This window comes from Lissotriton vulgaris, chromosome 2_1 (assembly GCF_964263255.1).
Source record: "Lissotriton vulgaris chromosome 2_1, aLisVul1.2, whole genome shotgun sequence".
NCBI lineage: Eukaryota > Metazoa > Chordata > Amphibia > Caudata > Salamandridae > Lissotriton > Lissotriton vulgaris.
In genome coordinates this window covers 35,405,827-35,428,217 of record NC_141687.1, presented here as the reverse complement: position 1 = coordinate 35,428,217, position 22,391 = coordinate 35,405,827, and the positions used below count along the sequence as shown (strand labels likewise).

The following is a 22,391-nucleotide window of genomic DNA, read 5'->3' as shown; positions in this document are numbered from 1 at the left end:
TTAGCTCTATTAGAAAACTGAGCAAAAAGTAGTACACAGTTTCCACGGTCTTGAGGGATCAGGGTTGTCATGTTCGATGGTTGCCAAAAACCATTCTCTCCTTGGTAAGAGGAGATTCTAGTGGCACTGTGAGCTAGCTGGTATACAGGCAAAAATACCCAGTGGGGGTGTTTAGAATCAGTCTGACACCAGGCCTACAGTGTATGTTGTTCAAATGCGGAGATCCTGCATAAGTTTGTATAGTAACTACACAACAGTATGCTCTGCATTTATATGTGCTTGATCATTCTATATGTAAATAATTGTGTGGGGAAGGGTGGGGTAAGTTGAGGGTTGTATATATTGGTAAAACCTAATAAAAATATTAATTAATAAAAAGAGAGCTTTGGTGTGCCTGGATAGGCCATCACTGGCAGGATGGAAGGGTGGAGCTGGGCACACCCTACTTACACTTAAATAGGCTGCTTTCTGTCTCCGCACAAATGGCTGCATACCCACTGTAGTTGGGCAAGGGGAGGGAAGGCAGGAAACATGTGTGTTTTAAAGGGAAACCTCTAGAAGCTTTTTCAACTTCAATGGAGACACCTTGTATAAGCATTGGACCTCAGACACCAACTCTTCAGTACACTTTTGGACCTGTGGAGACTCTGTCAGGAAGAACTGCTGTACTGCTGAAAGGACTGGCACTCTGCAGGACTGCTGCTCTGCTGGACAACTAACCTGCTGCCCTCCTGCCTGAGTCAGAGGGATTTGGACCTGTACCTGAACCCGGGACTGCCAAAGTGACTTCAAGGGCTAATTTGCTGGCTTCCTGTTCAGAGCCACAGGGACATAACACTCACAACCACCTGAACCAGCACCCAGATCCATTCGGCGCAAGCCCTTGACCACCCGAGTCTTGGACCCTTGGTGTGGCCTCAGAAAGGCTGAATTGAAGTTTTTGTGCTCTTCGTGACCATGAATGAGCCCATTGGTGTGGACCCTTGGTGTGGCCTCAGAAAGGCTGAATTGAAGTTTTTCAGCTCTTCATGACCGCAAATGAGGCCGTTGGTGCTAAAACCTTGCCGCTCTCACAGCCTGCCAATGTGAAGTTCCATCAACCCAACTCTTCACACTACAGCATCAACTGCTCGCGGGAAGCACCACTGCGAAGCTCCGTTCACAACGACAAACAGGATCATCATGCTATTGTGATGACCATCCGCGATGCCAGGCTTGCTCTTCCTGTCACATCGACGAATGTCCACGATGATTCTCGGGGCACACTACACCGCAAACAGGACTCTTTGCGCTGGACAGAGAAGGCAACTTTTTCACTGGACTAGTCCCTGTATCTAATTAGTCCTCCATCACGGCAGGTCTGAATTTGTGACTTAATCCCAATCTTGTATGACCATAAAGAAGCAAATGGCACTTTAGGTTTTTATTGCTATTTTCACAGAGATCTTTAAAATTGCATAGCTCTCATTCTACTGTTTATTTATTAAAATCTACTCTATTTTTCTAATTTGGTATGGGGTCCTTTTTGTGAAGTGTTTTCATTTCATGACTGTTTGAAGTGCTGCACAAATATACACTGCCTCCAGGTTAAGACTTAATGCTCTGTGCTAAATCTACCAGAGGGTTCAGCACAGATTAATTTAGGGTTTGTTTATGACTTCACCCTGACAAGGATTGTGGTTGCTGCTTGAGTAGGGTTTTATCCCTCTCAATCAGTAATCTAATATCTTACAAAAGACTTATAAGATACCCTGAGAAAAAGAGGGATCCTATACACAATTGAATCAGAATCGGAAAATGCTTTATTCGATTTTAGGCACTTGATACAATTATAAAAGCAGAACAATAAAAAACAGTTCATACAAGATAGCCATTAACATACCTTATAAAAACAGCGGGCCCATCAGCATGTTTTATAATTTAAAGACTAAAGGGTAATACTTTTCCTTTTCCTCAAAATGCTTTTCAAAAGACCAGTCATGATACCAACACAGTACACATTATCCAGTAATTGTAGGAATAGGAAAGCCGGGCGACATTGCCTCCAGGCTTTCTGCTTCAAAAGAGGCACATTCCATCTAGCACGTTCCTTATAATAAAATTTACAAAACAAGATCACATGCATTGTTGTTTGTAATGATGTATTATCGCATGGGCAGTGACAAAGATCCCTGGACCAGTTTTTTTTAAACATTCATCACTGCCGCGGTTGACCTCTCAAACACCGCTGGTCCCCAGGAGCCTGTATACTCAAACAAGATGCAGAGATAAGAAAACGTTTTAGTAGATTCAATTTTGCCGCCCCCAGCAGCTAAGCTACAACATTTATTCTTCCCCTTCTCACATGACATCACAAATGTTTTCTTTACATTGAGTTTCAGGCCCCGATTGTCCATAAAGTAAATGTAAGTGCCAAGGGCTCTCTGTAATCTGAACTGGGTTCTAGTCATTAGCACTGCGTCGTCCGCGTAGAGAAGGGAGACAATCTGCTTATTATTAAATTGCGGGGGATCTCTTGCCCTGGCCACCAGTTCCTCTTTCAATGCGTTGGTATATAATAAGAAAAGGAACTGGGCCAGTACACATCCTTGTCTGACACCCCTCTCTACGCGGGAAGACTTTATGCATTCTCCCTTTAGTCCGTATCTCACCTTTGCTGTGGCCCCGCATATAATTGCCTCAAAAACTGCACAAGTGTGGGCTCAACCTTTAGGTCCTCTAAAATCTTCCATAATCTGCTATGGTCAATGCCACTGAAATAAGTATAAAAAGACGCTCTTTATACAGAGCTAATGTGAAGCACTTTACCCTATTATATGAAATGGCGACATAAGGGCCTTTTACAACACTGAACTAATAAAAGAGGGTCATCCTACTACAATAGCTAATAACAAATTGGACCTAACATTGGCAAACTATGCATCTTTTACTAAGATACTTTTACTTAGGTAACAAGAAGCTCCCAGCCTTTCTTTACTGGGAACAGGATGATCTTATTATACTCTTAGAAACAACTGAGTCTTCACTGAGCGGAAGAGAAACTCCTCTTTATCCTGCCCCAAAGGAACTAGAAGTTCTATCTTGTATGCCATGGTACAGTACATTCTCTATCCCATATCAGAGAATGGAAATTACCATGAAAGCACACAGAAAATGGGAAGCTACTTATTTATAGAACCACATGTATGGCTATCTTTTCTAACAGTGAGGTAAAAAGATACACATCATTTTGCTTCACAGGAGAGGGAATCTTCATCTACTAAACCGAGTGAATAAAAAAAAGTAATATAATTTTATTGCAACACTGGAGTCTAGCGCTAAGCATAACTCAGTTTTTGAAAACTTAAACTAAGGAGGAAGTCAACCTGATTTCAGCATCTGGAATTGAAAACAGTGATCTCTTACCTTTTGTTGTGCTCAATTTACAGGTGTAGATTCCACTGTCATCCTCATGGACAGAGTTCAGCAGCAGTTTGCTCTTCCGGCCATCGAAATGCATCTTACAGTTAAGTAGTGCAGGCTGAAGGAGTTTTCCCCGAGAAAGCCAATCTACATCCACATCTGTGGGGCCCGTGACCACGCACTCGAAAAGTGCCATCTCACCTGCATTGACCGTGATGTCTTGCATGGGCACAACCACTGCTAGAGAATTGCTCTCAGGATGAGCTGGAGGAAAATTGTAGAGAAAATCAGCCATGAAGCAATGAGAGAGGCTGGCGAATACACAGAGAGTTGTAAACAAGAATAGACAAGAGATAAACACTGACTGGGACAATGAGAAGCATCGAGAAAAAGCAAACGAGTGAGTAGCATGTCAGGGTTCAACATGAGCAGATGGAAGGGAGAATGGCACATGAGTAAAACATTATCAATAGGGTGAGAAAGACCAAAAATAGATCAAGAGTGATAAAGCAAGAGAAGGATAAAGAGATAGTTAAATAGTGGGAGAGAGTAAAAACACAGAAGCAAGGGAGGAGTCTGAAGAGGACCAAGAAATGAAGATCAAAAATAAAGAAGACACATTGTGGTAAGGGAGAAGCACAAATGAGAGATCGAGAGAGAGAGAGAGAGAGAGAGATCGAGAGAGAGAGAGAGAGAGAGAGAGACAGATACAAGACAGTGGTAGAAATGCCCAGAGATTACATGAGCGGAGAGAATCACAGAAAAAAACTGGTAGACACAAAAACCATAGAACTAAAGTGATAGCGAAATCATAAGGGACTCTAAATAAGGAAGTGCTCAAATAGGAAGGGAGATAGAGATTGATTGGCAGATAGACAGAACAAGTGGGAAGGAAGGTTTGACTCCCATGATTAGCTGCATAAAACAAGCATCACACAATAAACTTCAAAGTTTCAAATCATTGTATCTCTCCAGGGTTTACAGGTGATCTTAATCTCCCTTTTAACAATTACTTTAATAATTGACATTCTTCCGTCCAATCTATCTGCTAAAATAATTGCTTACCGGCTATTATGCCGTGATAAGCCAAAAAATGTCCCTTTAGTAGATGTAAAAGAGTAATAGATGAACATTAATATGTATTAGATCGTAGACAATTTACAAAAAGAGGCTGGGACAATTTGCTACTGCACCTATCACTCCATGGGTACCAAGTTACAATAAACAACAATAGTGTATGGACCAGGGGAGCCAGCCCCTTTCGCTCCCCCTTTTTTCAACGAAAAGCTTCAGGACTTTCCTTATAAAAATTGTAGAACTTTTTTTTTTGTCCAGCACAAAATTTTAACATTCAAAATCATATCATTTTCACATATAATTCCATTATTTTGACACAACGCACAAACTACATCAATTTGTTCCATAGAAATCCCTTTATTTATATATATTTGCCTTCTTAATTTGAATAGAAGAATTTTTTTTTATAAATATAATTCACATGTAGCCAACACGTTTTGTCCGAAGACTTCTTCAGGGCTTCTTATATATGTTCTTCTAATACAACAAACACACTCCAGTTTTATTTGAATACCTTCTCAGGGAAAGTTATTGTTCTTCTAATACAACAAATATGTTTTATTTCAAATCCCTTTTCAGTGTAAGTTATTTGTGATCTCTACCTCTGAGGTATCTTCCAACCGATGTAGTGATCATAAAAAAAGGGAAAATTGCAGAATTGCTTTTTCTAATTTCAGATCACAGAGAAGAGGACTGTGTTGTCCTTTTTGTAAATTCCATCAACACTGTGAGTAAAATAGCTCACAACATATCCATAATCCAACGCAGTGTGAGTATGATAGCTCACAACATGTCCATAATCCAACGGCGTTGGATTATGGATATGTTGTGAGTTATCATACTCACAGTGTTATTGGAATTTTCAAAAAGGACAACACAGTCCTCTTCTAGGTGATCCGAAATTAGAAAAAAGCTACTCTGTGATTTCCCCTTTTTTTATGATCAACACATTGGTTGCCAAATACCTCGGAGGTAGCGGTCACCAATAAAACCAGAGTGTATCTGTTGAATTAGAAGAACTTATATATGGAGCCCTGAAGAAGTCTTCCGACAAAACACGTTGGTTACATTTGAATTATATTTATAAAATATATATATATATATATTTATATATATATATATATTCTATTCAAAGTAAGAAGATGAAGATATAAAAATATAGGAATTTCTGTGGTTGCCTCTCTTTTGTTACACGAGCCACCAAAAAAATAAATAAAGCCTAACTAACTAACAAGAGACAGTTTAACAAACACAATTTTGTAGTTCTCCCATGTATAGGTATTTAAGTGAATTTACACACCTTTATCCACTCCATAGTATGACATTTCTGAAATGTTTGCACACAGTTTAGTCACACAGCACTTTACATTTTTACATTTTGAGATGCCTATTGTGACGGTTATTAGAGGAATTGGACACTGGTCCAATAATGTTCAAGATGAAAAACCAATTGAACAAAGTAGTGGATGAAGCTCAATGTGGTTTAATCTAAATATGCTTTGAAATGATCCACCCTGTTGGGAATACAAGTGTAAGTTACTATGTAAATTGAATAGTAGCACAACGTTGGCATTAGGCACTTGGGCACTGTAATTGTCATAGAGACATTGTACAAGAGCACTTTCAACTATATTTATTTTTACAGTGTTTTGAGCGGCCAGAATAGTTGTGTCGGTTGTCATGATGATAACATCTAGTAATGGCACTTGCTTGTAAATGCTACACATAAAATATAAACAGAATGTGGTGAATACTGAGCATGCATTACCACAATTAAATGTGGAAGTATTTTATATTAATTTAAAGAAATTTAAAACAGACTTTAACGTTCATTTGCACAATATATAGGCCACTGGGTCCAATGAGTAGGCTCGGTCAATGTTATTTGGGTAGGACTGTGGCACTGGTCACTTTAATATGTAATAAACATTGCGCAAAATTAATCTTTATTATTTGCTCTTAGAGCATTGCAAACGTCCCAGGAAGCTTGGGTCGGATGCCTTTAACTTACCACCAATTTGGTAATTGCCTATAATTATAATTTTGGTGGTTAAAAAATGTTGGCTATTTTATACCATTTGTTATTGTAAAATTAATGGGACATTATTTCAATGTATTTAATATACCATGTTAATGCTCTTTTTGTACATATATAGGACACATGTTCTATTGTATTAACTCTGCCAATGTCATCTACGTAGAAAGGTTGCACTGTTACTTTTTTCCATCTTGTTCAAACTTTATTCACTTTAATGCACTGTTATTTTAAAATTTGAAACTGCTATAAAATGGTAAAAAATGGCGGAGAAACAGGTTTGAGAAAGACTGCTTGTGCAGTTGAAACGCAATGCAAACATTCACCCCAGTCACAAGGATCTGGGTTAAATACATAATTCTTTTGCTCACCACTCCGCTCCAGTTTGGACCCAGCAATATGCAAATCAGTCTTGACCCTGCTCCTTGTGGGAACAGCCCAGCCCTAACTGCTAAGCCAGGTCCTCCCCGGACAGGAAATAAGCATCCTGGGACCGGTTTCAGGGCATCACCCTTTCAGGGCATCACCCTTCATCTGCCAGGCTAGATTGAATCCGGTGGTGTAGTGAGCACAGGACCCAAGTCTGGGCATACCCTTCCCACTTATGGTGACACATGTAAAAGAAACAATTGATGGATGGAATGCTGGACAATGCAAACATTCACCCCCCAGTCACAAGGATCTGAGTTAAATGAAATCCATAATTATTTTGCTCACCACACTAGTCACAATGATCTGGGTTAATTCTATCATTCTTTTGCTCGCACACCACCCCAGTTTGGACCCAGCCATATGCACATCAGTCTTGAACCTGCTCCCTGTGGGACAGTCCAGCCTGAACTGCAGCGCCAAGTCGTCCCCGGACTGGAAACAAGCATCATGGGACCTGTTTAAGGGCATCACCCTTCATCAGCCAGGCTAGCTTGAATCCAGTGATGTAGTGAGCACGGGACCCACATCTGGGCATACCCTTCCCACTTAGGGCGACAAATCCACGGGACGCACGTCTGGGCATACACTTCCCACATAGGGCAAGCAGCAAAACCCAAATGATGATGGACGGAATGTTGCACACTGGCAAAACATTCACCCCCAGTCACAGATCTGAGTTTAATCCATCATTTGCTCACCACTCCACCCCAGTTCAGTACAGGGGTGAATGTATGACATTGTTCTGCAGTCTGTCCATCAACTGTTGTTTTTGCAATCGGCACCCGAGTGGGACGGGTATGCTCAGACGTGAGTTCCGTGCTCTCCATGCCAGGGGAATCAAGCTATCCTGACTGATGAGGGCTGATACCCAAAACCGGTCCTAGGATGCTTGTTTCCTGTCCAGGGAGGACCTGGCTTAGCAGTTCGGCTGGGCTGTTCCCACAAGGAGCAGGGTCAAGACTGATTTGCATATGGCTGGGTCCAAACTGGGGTGTTGTGGTGAGCAAAATAATGATGTATTTAACCAAGATCTTTGTGACTGGGGGTGAATGTTTGGATTGTCCAGCATTCCATCCATCAATTGTTTCTTTTGCATATGTCGCCCTAAGTGGGAAGGGTATGCCCAGACATGGGTTCTGTGCTCACTTCGCCACTGGAGTCCAGCTATCCTAGCTGATGAAGGGTACAGGGAGGGCCTGGCTTGGCAGTTCGAGCTGGACTGTTCCCACAAGGAGCAGGCTCAAAACTTATTTGCATATGGCTGGGTCCAAACTGGGGTGGTGTGGTGAGCAAAAGAATGATGGATTTAACCCAGATCCTTGTGACTGGGAGTGAATGTTTGTATTGTCCAGCATTCCATCCATCAATTGTTTCTTTTGCATAGTAAGCCAGTGGCGCTAGCTGCTTTAACCCCTTCGGTGCTCAAGTCGGCCCCCGGCCGCCATACATCACGGTGAGCGTGTGCTAATGAAAGCCGGGTGCCATCCAAACCCCGCTCGCTCATTAATTCTCCTACACAACAGGAGAAATATCGCAGTGCACAAGGGGTTAGTGTAAGTTGCTGCTGTGCCACACATCTTCTGACCCACAGAGTCCAACTTCCACCTTTCCTCTGCCACGACTATCACAGAGTCTGATGTAGGATCTGTACGGAGAAAAGCTGGATCCTCTTAGAAGGGCAATATTTTTTGTGGAGCCTGGAAGGTGGTGGCTTAAAAGAGGCTGGTGTTAGAAAAAGCTCCAATTGCTGGTTCAAGAGCTGTCACTACCAGTAATTGGGGACTAATTACCGATCTTTGTTGCAGGGTCTAGAAAATTATCAATGTCGTTGGTGTTGGAGTCGACAAAGGAATATTGAGCTTAGCCACTCCTTCCACAAGGACTTCTTGGAATGTGGTAACAGCATCCACCGGTGAAAAACATGGAGGTGGAGAGTCAGAAAATGTTGATGAATAACATCCAGTAGACATATAGGATCTTGTGAGAGAACGTGAGTGATGAAGACGAAGATGATGATGAGAGCGTCTATAAGAAGTGGAAGTGTGCTGGGAGCTAAGATGATGGCACCCAGAACCATGGCGCGATCTAGACCATGATCTCTGTGGTGTAACTGGCGCCTGTCGTAGTAGCAGTGGCAGAGGAGCAGAAGGTGGTGGAGAAGCTGGATGAAGACCAGAAGCTAGAGAATACGTTCTCAAATACTCTGAGTCTGGTGAGGATTAAATGAGCCTTTGCTTTTTTCTAGCCTACTGTAGTCTGGAAGATGTCAAAAGATTTCTCAACGCAGACAAACCTCGGTGTCTAAACGTCAACCTACTTGTCAACAATGAACGCTAAAGGTGCTGCGACTTCAGAGTATGTCTCAACATCGATCTTGGCGGTGCCCCGATGTTGACGTTTGGCGGTGCCTCAGCGGCAACCTGGACCTCGGAGGCGACGAAGCCACAATTGTATTGTAAAGCTAAACAACAGGGATTATAACCAGAGAAACAGGAGAGCACTCGTTAAAATCATGAAGATAAGAAGGTGGAATCAAGCACAGTTGTCCATTCTTCCTGAGGGACAATCCTATCTACAGGGAAAACCAGACCGTCAAGGCTCAGGACCCACAAAGCCACCTTATTGCGAACTGGGGCGTGAAGGCGATATCTTAAGCTGACGACACCTAGTTGGTGTTCTCCTTCAAAGAACATGAAGACATAGCCCTAACAAACTTTAAGTGCTGCCTAACTGACATCTCTCGTTGAATGAACAACCACAAACTGAAGTTCAATGCTAGTAAAACGGAGGTACTACTCTTCGGGAACGTCAGCCCTCCACCTTCGGAGCTCTGGTGGCAGCAGGAAATGGGCCTCCAACCCACTCCAGTAGCCTCTGCAAAAAATCTAGGGTTGAAATGGGAGACTGATCTCTCCCTAACAGCTCAGATCACGCAGGTGTCAGCGGCCTGTTTTAGGAAATTGAAAAGCCTACAAAGTCATTCAATTACTGCCCGAGGAATGCCGTCGGGTAGTTATACATGCCATGGTGACGTCAAGGCTGGACTACGCCAACAGCCTATATGTTGGACTGCCGGCCTACCAGATCAAAAGGTTGCAGATAGTCAAAAATGCTGCAGCAAGAATGATAAGGAGAGTACAGTTCCGGCACCATATTTCGCCACACATCAAGTTACTTCATTGGCTGCCTGTAGCTAGCAGAATAGAGTTCAAGGCACTCACTCTTGCCTTCCGCTCTCTCCACGGAACTGCCCTAAGTACTTGAAACTACGTTTGCCCACTACAAACAAAACAGACCCCTTAGATCTAACGGCTTGAACCTTTTGAACGTCCCTAGGTTTCAAGAAGGCGCGCATTGGAGGTAGATCCTTTGGGACCGTGGCCTCTAAGCTTTGGAATGCGCTGCCCAACTTCCTGAGACAGATAAAATGGGAGCCCAGTTTTAGGAAAGCCTTGAAAACGTGGTTTTCAGCCGAGTTTCTTAGTGATGAGAACACTCCTGCCAGTTTTGCGGTTACACCCGCAATGCTTTCTTAGCGCAGGAACACCTCTGCTTGAGGCAACTGTTCGTGCTCTTATAAATTTTGTTATTATTATTATTATTATTATTATTATTTCAGAAGAAATAAGTAGCTGCAGCTTAGAAACAATATGCCAGACAAAAAGAGAGTTCTATTGAAGAATAGAAAAAGAATGGTGGCCGTGCTAGATTGTGTGGTGTAGATTGCTATAACCCAACAGAGCTTCAAACCCCACCTGCTTGTGGAGGACACTAGTGATTATTGACACACAGAAACGCCTGATGGGCGCCTAAATGAACAAAATGTCATTCATAAAGTTTGTTGGAGATATTGATGAATAATCTCAATTATTTTTGTGCTCACATGACTGAGTCCTATAAAATAATACTAGAAGAAAACAATGTGTCCCCACATGTTATAATTGATGCTATATAGCTGGATGAAGTTGTAATGGCAACATTTTCTTCGTTAGTGCCATAGCAGATTAAGCAGTGATATGCTACAAAGCCAGTATTACAAATAACCTCTGCTCTATATAAAAATAAAGAAGGATACAGGGGAGAGGAGTTGACCTAACAGCTATGGCAATTGACCTCGTATCGGGGGAACTGCATTCAAGTTTTGGCAATGTCGCTGAACAGCCTGGGATTCTGGGCATATCACTTAATCCCCCTGTACCTAACATAAATGAATGGAGCATATGCTCAAGAATGTGTGATAATCAATGCAAAAGTAACTGAACGCAACTCCCAACATCGCAGTCTATCACGGGAAGGTTACGCAATGTTAACCGAGTATTCACAACACGGCGGTACCATGCGATAGTTACCAGATAACGCGTCTAATGGCTGCGTTAAAATCAACACCACGCCATCAAAAAGCAAAACACGCACGCAAAAAAGTTGTGTGATGAGGCCAAGCGTGATACAAAAAGCTGGAAACCCAGCGGCAGGCCTGCAAATCCCATGCGTTCAGCGGAAAAATGCTCTATAAAAGCAGAACAAAAAAACACTCCAGAAACAATCCAAAGTGTGCAGCAACATGGATGCACCCTGCCCAGCACAGTTAGTGGCCCCGGATGAACAGCGGCCAGCACAGGCACAGGCACACCGCCACGGGACGGTGACTTGCGGTGCAATCAGATGGGCCACGCGAGCTGAGCAGGTCCTTACCAATGTCTGAGGTGTATGTGGCGAAGGTGCCCTCCAGGGCATGATGCAGAGGTTTGTGGTTATCTGGAAGCCGCAAATAGAGGAGTGGAAAGTGACAGCCTCTTTGCTAACATCAATTATGTATCAGCCACATGAGGATGAAAACTACCCCCTAGTATATAGACTCAGACGCCACCAATGTACAACCAAAGGGTGTCCATGAATGTTGGGGAACAGACTTAGTGGCACCAGGGCTGAAGGGGGATGCAGTCTGTTTTGAGGCCTGTACAATGACATCAAGTCAGCCATAAATAAATCAAGACTGAATTCGGATAGTGTGTGACCTACTCGACAGCAGTAGAGGCCTGAGGCAGCGGTCGGCGCAGGTCAGGGAGCTCCTCCTGGAACTCTAACACTCAACGTTGACATGACATTTGGGGGTGACTTGTGGTTGAGGGAGGCAAAAGCACCAGAGCCGAGCGGGTGTTCAGTCAGCGACGATGACGTGTCCTGCCTGGTACGGACTGGATTGGATTGGCGTGAGGCCTGCTGGACCACAGTGTAGGCTCGACGGCGTAGTCATCAAGGGCCCACAGACAAGTGTGGTTGGGATGCCAGGCACATACTTGGTGTCACGACATCGAAGGGAGTACAGTGATGCAAACTCTGCATTAATGTGCATACTTGGACAATGTTTGATCAAGACACAGTCCCAAATGTGTGACCTACTGGACCGGAGATTAGGCCGGAGGCAGCGGTCAGCAGTGGCCCACAGCCACGTGTCGTTGGCTCGCGGTGCACTGAGTGATGAACACCACGGCAGTTGTCGGTAGTGTTCGAACACCTCTGTAATGATGATCCTATTCCCTTTGGACTGCATTGCATCATCCTCATACGCCTCTCCTTGCGTGCAATGATATGTATCCTGCCTTTGAATAAGAAAACAAGTTACTTATCTGAAACTTCAATTATCTAGTATTGGTATCTTTCATAGATGCACATGCCTGAAACATTCCCCGTCGCCGAGGCGGTAGTCCCACGGTAAAATACAAAAGTAGTGCCATGAATAATTAGTAGGCTAAAAATAATAAAGCCTGAGGCCTAAATCTTAGTAGCCTATCTACATCCCTATAGTAAAAAGACCCAAAAGTCAGCTCCAACCATTCAGCTACCAGCACCCTCTAGAACACTCTAAGCAGAGGCAGTTCTCCTCAGATTTTACTAGCACAAGTGGGAAGTAAGTATCTCAAAATCACTGAGAACTGACCCTACGGGGAGGAAGGTGGGTGCGTCTGAATCTATGAAAGATACCAATACTGGATAACTGTAGTTGCAGGTAAGTAACTTGTTTTCTTTTCCAGTATTGGGGTATCTATCATAGATTCACATGCCTGAATCAGAGTAGCAAGCAGTATGCCAAATGTACTGTCGTTAGCAGATGGTGGGAGACAAGAGTTCGTAAACTCCCAATCTACATCCATAACATGGCAAACAACTGAAATGACCAAGTCTTCAAAAAACCAATATTCATCTCAAAAGAAACATGGGAATAAATAACAAACAAGAATGGTGGCCGTGCTAGATAGTGTGGTGTAGATTGCTATAACCCAATAGAGGTTCAAACCCCACCTGCTTGTGGAGGACACTAGTGATTATTGACGCACAGAAACGCCTGATGGGCGCCTAAATGAACAAAATGTAATTCATAAAGTTTGTTGGAGATATTGATGAATAATCGCAATTATTTTTGTGCTCACATGACTGAGTCCTATAACATAATACTAGAAGAAAACAATGTGTCCCCACATGTTATAATTGAGGCTATATAGCTGGATGAAGTTGAAATGGCAACATTTTCTTCGTTAGTGCCATAGCAGATTAAGCAGTGATATGCTACAAAGCCAGTATTACAAATAACTTCTGCTCTATATAAAAATAAAGAAGGATACAGGGGAGAGGAGTTGGCCTAGCAGCTAGGGCAATGGACCTCGTATCGGGGGAACTGCATTCATGTCTTGGAAATGTCGCTGAACAGCCTGGGATTCTGGGCAAATCACTTAATCCCCCTGTGCCTAACATAAATGAATGGAGCATATTCTCAAGAATGTGTGATAATCAATGCAAAAGTAACTGAACGCAACTCCCAACATTGCAGTCTATCACGGGAAGGTTACGCAATGTTAACCGAGTATTCACAACACGGCGGTACCATGCGATAGTTACCAGATAACGCGTCTAATGGCTGCATTAAAATCAACACCACGCCATCAAAAAGCAAAACACGCATGCAAAAAAGTTGTGTAATGAGGCCAAGCGTGATACAAAAAGCTGGAAACCCAGCGGCAGGCCTGCAAATCAAAAGCGTTCAGTGGAAAAATGCACTATAAAAGCAGAACAAAAAAACACTCCAGAAACAATACAAAGTGTGCAGCAACATGGATGCACCCTGCCCAGCACAGTTAGTGGCCCCGGATGAACAGGCACAGGCACAGGCACCCCGCCACGGGACGGTGACTTGCGGTGCAGTCAGATGGGCCACGCAAGCTGAGCAGGTCCTTACCAATGTCTGAGGTGTATGTGGCGAAGGTGTCATCCAGGGCATGATGCAGAGGTTTGTGGTTATCTGGAAGCCGCAAATGGAGGAGTGGAAAGTGACAGCCTCTTTGCTAACATCAATTAGGTATCAGCCACATGAGGATGAAAACTACCCCCTAGTATATAGACTCAGACGCCACCAATGTACAACCAAAGGGTGTCCATGAATGTTGGGGAACAGACTTAGTGGCACCAGGGCTGAAGGGGGATGCAGTCTGTGTTGAGGCCTGTATAATGACATCAAGTCAGTCATAAATAAATCAAGACTGAATTCGGATAGCACAGGCACAGGCACCCCGCCACGGGACGGTGACTTGCGGTGCAGTCAGATGGGCCACGCAAGCTGAGCAGGTCCTTACCAATGTCTGAGGTGTATGTGGCGAAGGTGTCCTCCAGGGCATGATGCAGAGGTTTGTGGTTATCTGGAAGCCGCAAATGGAGGAGTGGAAAGTGACAGCCTCTTTGCTAACATCAATTAGGTATCAGCCACATGAGGATGAAAACTACCCCCTAGTATATAGACTCAGACGCCACCAATGTACAACCAAAGGGTGTCCATGAATGTTGGGGAACAGACTTAGTGGCACCAGGGCTGAAGGGGGATGCAGTCTGTGTTGAGGCCTGTATAATGACATCAAGTCAGTCATAAATAAATCAAGACTGAATTCGGATAGTGTGTGACCTACTCGACAGCAGTAGAGGCCTGAGGCAGCGGTCAGCACAGGTCAGGGAGCTCCTCCTGGAACTCTAACACACAACGTTGACATGACATTTGGGGGTGACTTGTGGTTGAGGGAGGCAAAAGCAACAGAGCTGAGCGGGTGTTCAGGCAGCGACAATGACGTGTCCTGCCTGGTACGGACGGGATTGGATTGGCGTGAGGCCTGCTGGACCACAGTGTAGGCCGACGGCGTAGTCATCAAGGGCCCACAGACAAGTGTGGTTGGGATGCCAGGCACATACTTGGTGTCACGACATCGAAGGGAGTACAGTGATGCAAACTCTGCATTAATGTGCATACTTGGACAATGTTTGATCAAGACACAGTCCCAAATGTGTGACCTACTGGACCGGAGATTAGGCCGGAGGCAACGGTCAGCGGTGGCCCACAGCCAAGTGTCGTTGGCTCGCGGTGCACTGAGTGATGAACACCATGGCAGTTGTCGGTAGTGTTCGAACACCTCTGTAATGATGATCCTATTCCCTTTGGACTGCATTGCATCATCCTCTTACGCCTCTCCTTGCGTGCAATGATATGTATCCTGCCTTTGAATAAGAAAACAAGTTACTTATCTGTAACTACAACTATCCAGTATTGGTATCTTTCATAGATTCACATGCCTGAAACATTCCCCGTCGCCGAGGCGGGAGTCCCACGGGAAAATACAAAAGTAGTGCCATGAATAAATAGTAGGCTAAAAATAATAAAGCCTGAGGCCTAAATCTTAGTAGCCTATCTACATCCTTATAGTAAAAAGACCCAAAAGTCAGCTCCAACCATTCAGCTACCAGCACCCTCTAGAACACTCTCAGCAGAGGCAGTTCTCCTCAGATTTTACTAGCACAAGTGGGAAGTAAGTATCTCAAAATCACTGAGAACTGACCCTACGGGGAGGAAGGTGGGTGCATCTGAATCTATGTAAGATACTAATACTGGATAACTGTAGTTACAGGTAAGTAACTTGTTTTCTTTTCCAATACCTTACAATTTTAAGACCCCTAATGTTTTGGATTAGAATTTGGTCCACTCCAGAATTACTAGACTACAAGAACAACTTGCTAGAGATATTAAACCTTGACTCTTTCAACTCCATCCTATGGTTTGGGCATATCAAAAAATGGTTTAGAATACTGGGTCTGTATTCACTATGGGAACACCCAGAGAACTTACCACCCTCTGCTAAAACCATTGTGAAGAGAGCCTTCTGGTCCTATATGAACAACAGGTTTGAACATGAGAGTAGACTTGGGACCTTAACTAAAGACTTTCTATTGTTTAAAGGCGAACCTTGTTTTGAATTATTTCTGGACGGAATTGAGCCTCCCGCTGCTAAGACCCTTTACTTGAAATTTAGATATGGGAATCTTATGCTAAATTCCAATTTAGAACGCTGGTCGAAGAAAAATGGGGCATGTACAACTGCTAGTAATACAAGATGTCCTATGTGTTTAGCTTTCTGTTTGGAGAACGAAGGTCACATGCTGTTCGTATGCAATGCATACTCGAAAGCCCGGAAAAAATGGTTAAAACCAATGTGTGCTCTCCTAGGAACTAGAAACTGCCTTACAGCATATAGGATTGTTAAAACAAATACTGCCCAGTTCATTGTATTTAGTATAAGCAGATTCCTATATTCAGTGTTCTTTACAAGAAAGAAATTGGGTCAAATGCTCTGAGAAACTGGGCCAGATAAACTAAGGAGGTCTAAATTTTTTTCTTCTTTTCTCCACTACTGCAGCCAAATGAATTATGCTAAATGAATTATGCTAAATGAACTATGTTTTAATGATGTATCTTGACTATTGCACTTTATTTTAAAAAAAAGAAAATACGCAAGAAACCTTTTATGAAATGATGTGTGTAATTGACTGTTTGTGATTTTGTGCGTATATATCTGTAACTTTTATGGCAACTTTGCCGAAATAAAGATTTTAAATAATAAAATAATATTGGGGTATCTATCATAGATTCACATGCCTGAATCAGAGTAGCAAGCAGTATGCCAAATGTACTGTCGTTAGCAGATGGTGGGAGACAAGAGTTCGTAAACTCCCAATCTACATCCATAACATGGCAAACAACTGAAATGACCAAGCTTTCAAAAAACCAATATTCATCTCAAAAGAAACATGGGAATAAATAACAAACATGAATATATATATATATATATATATATTCACAACACGCTCTCCTGGGAAAGCACTTTGAGACGCACACGAGACTTCTTTTTTGCCGCTTTATTATTTAGTTGATTGAAACAGCATGTGGCATTTTCCTGACGCGTTTCGTTCGCTTCGAACTTTTTCAAAGGTAAGCCATTGTTTCTTGACACACCGTTTGGCTGCTGCAGTTAATGTTTTTTCAAAGTCGCTTCCTCTGGTGGAATTTAAATGTAAGGTCGCTTCCTGTAAAGCGCTGCAATATGGAGCCTGTAGTGCCATAGGCTGTGTCACGTTTTAACCCTCCAGTGGGTAGTGTCATACACTGCTGCTTAAAATTTGATTACTGTTCATTTTATGGGCTGAAGTCTCCCCGTGTCAGCTCACTTTGAAAGCTGTCTCGGGTCCAATACCAGGGCAGGTCCTTGGCGGCACCGCATCCCCCTCTTCGTTTTCACGATGCAAACAGGGAAGCTCGGGTTGGAGGATGATGGCGCTCTTCTGGTGGTGCGTTACCTCTTCGGCGGAGCCAGCCGATAATTATTCACAACACGCTCTCCTGGGAAAGCACTTTGAGACGCACACGAGACTTCTTTTTTGCCGCTTTATTATTTAGTTGATTGAAACAGCATGTGGCATTTTCCTGACGCGTTTCGTTCGCTTCGAACTTTTTCAAAGGTAAGCCATTGTTTCTTGACACACCGTTTGGCTGCTGCAGTTAATGTTTTTTCAAAGTCGCTTCCTCTGGTGGAATTTAAATGTAAGGTCGCTTCCTGTAAAGCGCTGCATTATGGAGCCTGTAGTGCCATAGGCTGTGTCACGTTTTAACCCTCCAGTGGGTAGTGTCATACACTGCTGCTTAAAATTTGATTACTGTTCATTTTATGGGCTGAAGTCTCCCCGTGTCAGCTCACTTTGAAAGCTGTCTCGGGTCCAATACCAGGGCAGGTCCTTGGCGGCACCGCATCCCCCTCTTCGTTTTCACGATGCAAACAGGGAAGCTCGGGTTGGAGGATGATGGCGCTCTTCTGGTGGTGCGTTACCTCTTCGGCGGAGCCAGCCGATAATTATTCACAACACGCTCTCCTGGGAAAGCACTTTGAGACGCACACGAGACTTCTTTTTTGCCGCTTTATTATTTAGTTGATTGAAACAGCATGTGGCATTTTCCTGACGCGTTTCGTTCGCTTCGAACTTTTTCAAAGGTAAGCCATTGTTTCTTGACACACCGTTTGGCTGCTGCAGTTAATGTTTTTTCAAAGTCGCTTCCTCTGGTGGAATTTAAATGTAAGGTCGCTTCCTGTAAAGCGCTGCATTATGGAGCCTGTAGTGCCATAGGCTGTGTCACGTTTTAACCCTCCAGTGGGTAGTGTCATACACTGCTGCTTAAAATTTGATTACTGTTCATTTTATGGGCTGAAGTCTCCCCGTGTCAGCTCACTTTGAAAGCTGTCTCGGGTCCAATACCAGGGCAGGTCCTTGGCGGCACCGCATCCCCCTCTTCGTTTTCACGATGCAAACAGGGAAGCTCGGGTTGGAGGATGATGGCGCTCTTCTGGTGGTGCGTTACCTCTTCGGCGGAGCCAGCCGATAATTATTCACAACACGCTCTCCTGGGAAAGCACTTTGAGACGCACACGAGACTTCTTTTTTGCCGCTTTATTATTTAGTTGATTGAAACAGCATGTGGCATTTTCCTGACGCGTTTCGTTCGCTTCGAACTTTTTCAAAGGTAAGCCATTGTTTCTTGACACACCGTTTGGCTGCTGCAGTTAATGTTTTTTCAAAGTCGCTTCCTCTGGTGGAATTTAAATGTAAGGTCGCTTCCTGTAAAGCGCTGCATTATGGAGCCTGTAGTGCCATAGGCTGTGTCACGTTGTAACTTTTATGGCAACTTTGCCGAAATAAAGATTTTAAATAATAAAATAATATTGGGGTATCTATCATAGATTCACATGCCTGAATCAGAGTAGCAAGCAGTATGCCAAATGTACTGTCGTTAGCAGATGGTGGGAGACAAGAGTTCGTAAACTCCCAATCTACATCCATAACATGGCAAACAACTGAAATGACCAAGCTTTCAAAAAACCAATATTCATCTCAAAAGAAACATGGGAATAAATAACAAACATGAATATATATATATATATAGATTAATAAATATGCTTGAAAGCAAAAAAACATGTATTCCGTGAAACATAGGAGCATGAATATTGAAATCAATATAAGAGACTAGAAAGTGACACAATGAAAAATACACTTTAAAGAAAAACTATAGGAATCTAACCTTAGTAAAAAAGATGGCGTAAGGCGGCCTGTCCCACTGTGGCATCTTCCTGTTGTGTGGATTGAAGACAGTAATGCCTTGTGAATGTGTGGACATTCTTCCATGTCGCAGCACGGCACATATTTTCCAGAGTCACTCCAGCAAACAATGCTGTAGAAGCTGCTACAGTTCTGGTAGAATGCACTTTGGCTTTCCTTTGTAGAGGTTTGTTGGCATTTTCATGGCAGAAATGAATAGCAGATGCAACCCATCTGGCGATTGTAGCTCTTGTCACTGCAGTTCCAAGTGTTGCCTGACCATAGGCCACTAGCAGTTAATCTGAACTCCTGATACCTTTTGTCTTCAGGAAGTAGAATTTTAAACAGCGCTTAACATCCAAAGAGTATAATGCTTTTTCAGCTGGGTAGGATGGATCTGGAAAGAAAGTTCTTAACACCCACTGGTATTTGCGCACTTTACAAATTGCATAAAATAAAAATAAATAATAAATAACCTCAACGGTTCATTCAGGTGAAATTGTGACAGTACTATAGGAATGAATCTAGGATTTGTTCGAAGGGTTACATAATCCTAAGTAAAATGTAAAAAAGGTTAGTGAGAGCTTGGATCTCACTAACCCTTATTGCGGAAGTCAGAGCCAGTGAAAAAACAACCTTCCAAGTAAGAAATTTAAGATCAGCTTTGTGGATTGGTTCAAATGGACGTTTAATTAATTGCGCTAAAACCGTGTTGAGTTCCCACTCTGGAGGGGGTGCCCATACCGGAGGGAAAGCGCAAAAAAGCCCTCTCTTGAATTGCTTGACAAGTGAAGAGGAGCAATCAGAGGGAATCAGAATCAGAGGGTAGCGGAAGAGGCGGAGAAGGCATTAGAATTATATAATTGTGCCAGGGATCTAGTATGGGAACATTGTAAGGTAATTCACTGTCCTCAACCTTGTCTTCAGAGGAGGAAGTGTCATGCTGCACCCGGTCGGAAGGACCCGAAGGATGAGCCGGTGTAAAGGAGTATCAGGCTCAGGTAAAGGATCAGGAGCCCCAGCTGGTGGGGGTGGATTTTCCGAGACAGCCTGCTAAGGAGGAATCCTTTGACTGTAATATGCCAACATGGCTTGAAGATCCTGTATCAGCATTGGACATTGGAGGAAGGTGACTCATTTCCCTCTGGCGTGGCTCCCGTCTGTGGAACTGATACCTATGACGTGGAACCATCAGTTGCTCCTCATAATTTTGCTCCTGATAGTCGCCGTCGTCATCCTCCTGACATTTGATGTTAAGCTCAGAAGGATGATGAGCTATTCCATATGGCCCCTCGTCTTCCTCGCCCTCATAATCATTATCTTCTACGTAACTTTCTTAAAGCTGTGAAGGCAGTTGTGTGAGTTGTGAAAGTCCACACGACGTGGACTTCGACTGTGAAGGTATAGTAATCACCGTTGACATGAATTGGTATAACTGGCGTCGACGGACTCTTCGTCGACGGGCTCTTTGTCGGCGGTGCCACCGTCGACGGGCTCTTCATCGACGGTGTCTTTATTGACGGTGCCGTCGTCGATGGAAAGGTCGTCGGCGGAGCAGTCGTCAACGGTGTCATCGTCGACGGGCCAGACGTCGACAATGTAGTAGACTTTGTTGATGGTAACGTGTTTGTCGACGTGGAGGCTTCGTCGACGTTGCCTTCGTCGATGGAATCAACGTCGACTGTGAAGTCGTCGACGGAGGCTTCATCGATGATTTTCTCGTCAATGATTTTTCAAGAGCGGACTTAGATTTTGCCATTATCAAGATTCTGGTAGACAGAATAGGTGAGGTAATGGCCATCATCGAAACAGTTGCAGTCGACGATGGGGCAGAGGAAGTCACAGAAATCGTCATCGACGAGGGCGTCAACGTGACAGATTTAACATGTCCTTTACTCACGGTTTTTGTAGAAGATGCTTTTTTAGACTCCTTGACCGATGTAGAGGGTGGAGACAGCGTTGACCCAGAGGAAAGCTTAGTTGACCTCTGTAACTGGTCAGTGACATCATGGGAAGATTTGTGGTGTTTTGACTGTTTTCTTCCCTCACTAGAAGAGCTGTCATGTGATCTAGCTCTCTTGCTAGAAGTAGAGGCTCGGTCTTCCTCCTCAGCCAAAGAGGATTTAAGCCATAAAAGCAGTCTTGCCTCTCTATCCTTTAGAGTCTTGGTAGGGAAAGTACAGCAGATCTTGCAGTCTTTGGCCTCGAGCTTCGAATAGAGGCAATAAATGCAATCCTTATGCTGGTCATCAACATGGGCCCTTTTTTTAATCACAGGTCCTGCAGGATTTGAATACGGTTTTCCTGTCAGACATTCTGAAGAATTGAAGAGAAAAAACTGAATGGCACTAAGGGAGACTCCCTTCCACACGACGTGCAGTGAAATTCTGAGAAGAACTGCCTCTGCTGAGAGTGTTCTAGAGGGTGCTGGTAGCTGATTGGTTAGAGCTGACTTTTGGTTCTTTTTACTATAAGGATGTAGCTAGGCTACTAAGATTTAGGCCTCAGGCTTTTGTTCTTTTTAGCCTACTATTTCTTAATGGCCCTACTTTTGTACTTTACCTTGGGACTCCCGTCATGGCGACGGGGCATGATTCAGGCATGTGAATCTATGAAAGATACCCCGATACTGGATAATACTCCTGCGCAATGTAGGCCGAGGGCAGTAGTCCGCGTAGGCCCACAGACACGTGTGGTTGTAATGCTATACACAGACTTGGTGGCACCACCTCGAAGGAAGTATAGTGACATACACCCTGCCTTAAATAATGTTCACTGCCATGGTGTGATCGAGACTCAGTTCCAAATGTGTGACCTACTTGACCAATGTGTAGGTCATGTGCAGCAGTAGAGTACGTCAATAAGAAAGAAGTAAAGCGGGCCTGTGTCATGGAGGCCGTGATAGTCTGAGGAGGCTGCCAGTATAGCGGGTCTCGGGCTTGGAGCTTGCGGTGGCACATGGTGTCGGCAGGTGATCAGTGTGTCCTGGCTGTGC

At 43.7% G+C, this 22,391-nt stretch overlaps 1 protein-coding gene across 3 annotated transcripts in view; it reads right to left on the bottom strand.

Moving 5' to 3' along the window:
- Window positions 1-22,391, bottom strand: part of SPEG (striated muscle enriched protein kinase) — a 1,422,155-nt gene that overhangs the window by 749,459 nt on the left and 650,305 nt on the right. For all 3 annotated transcript variants that reach the window (XM_086954403.1, XM_086954404.1, XM_086954405.1), the window contains one exon: window positions 3,406-3,666. In XM_086954403.1, coding sequence (XP_086810529.1) covers window positions 3,406-3,666 — 261 coding nt within the window. The remainder of the gene's footprint in view (window positions 1-3,405; window positions 3,667-22,391) is intronic.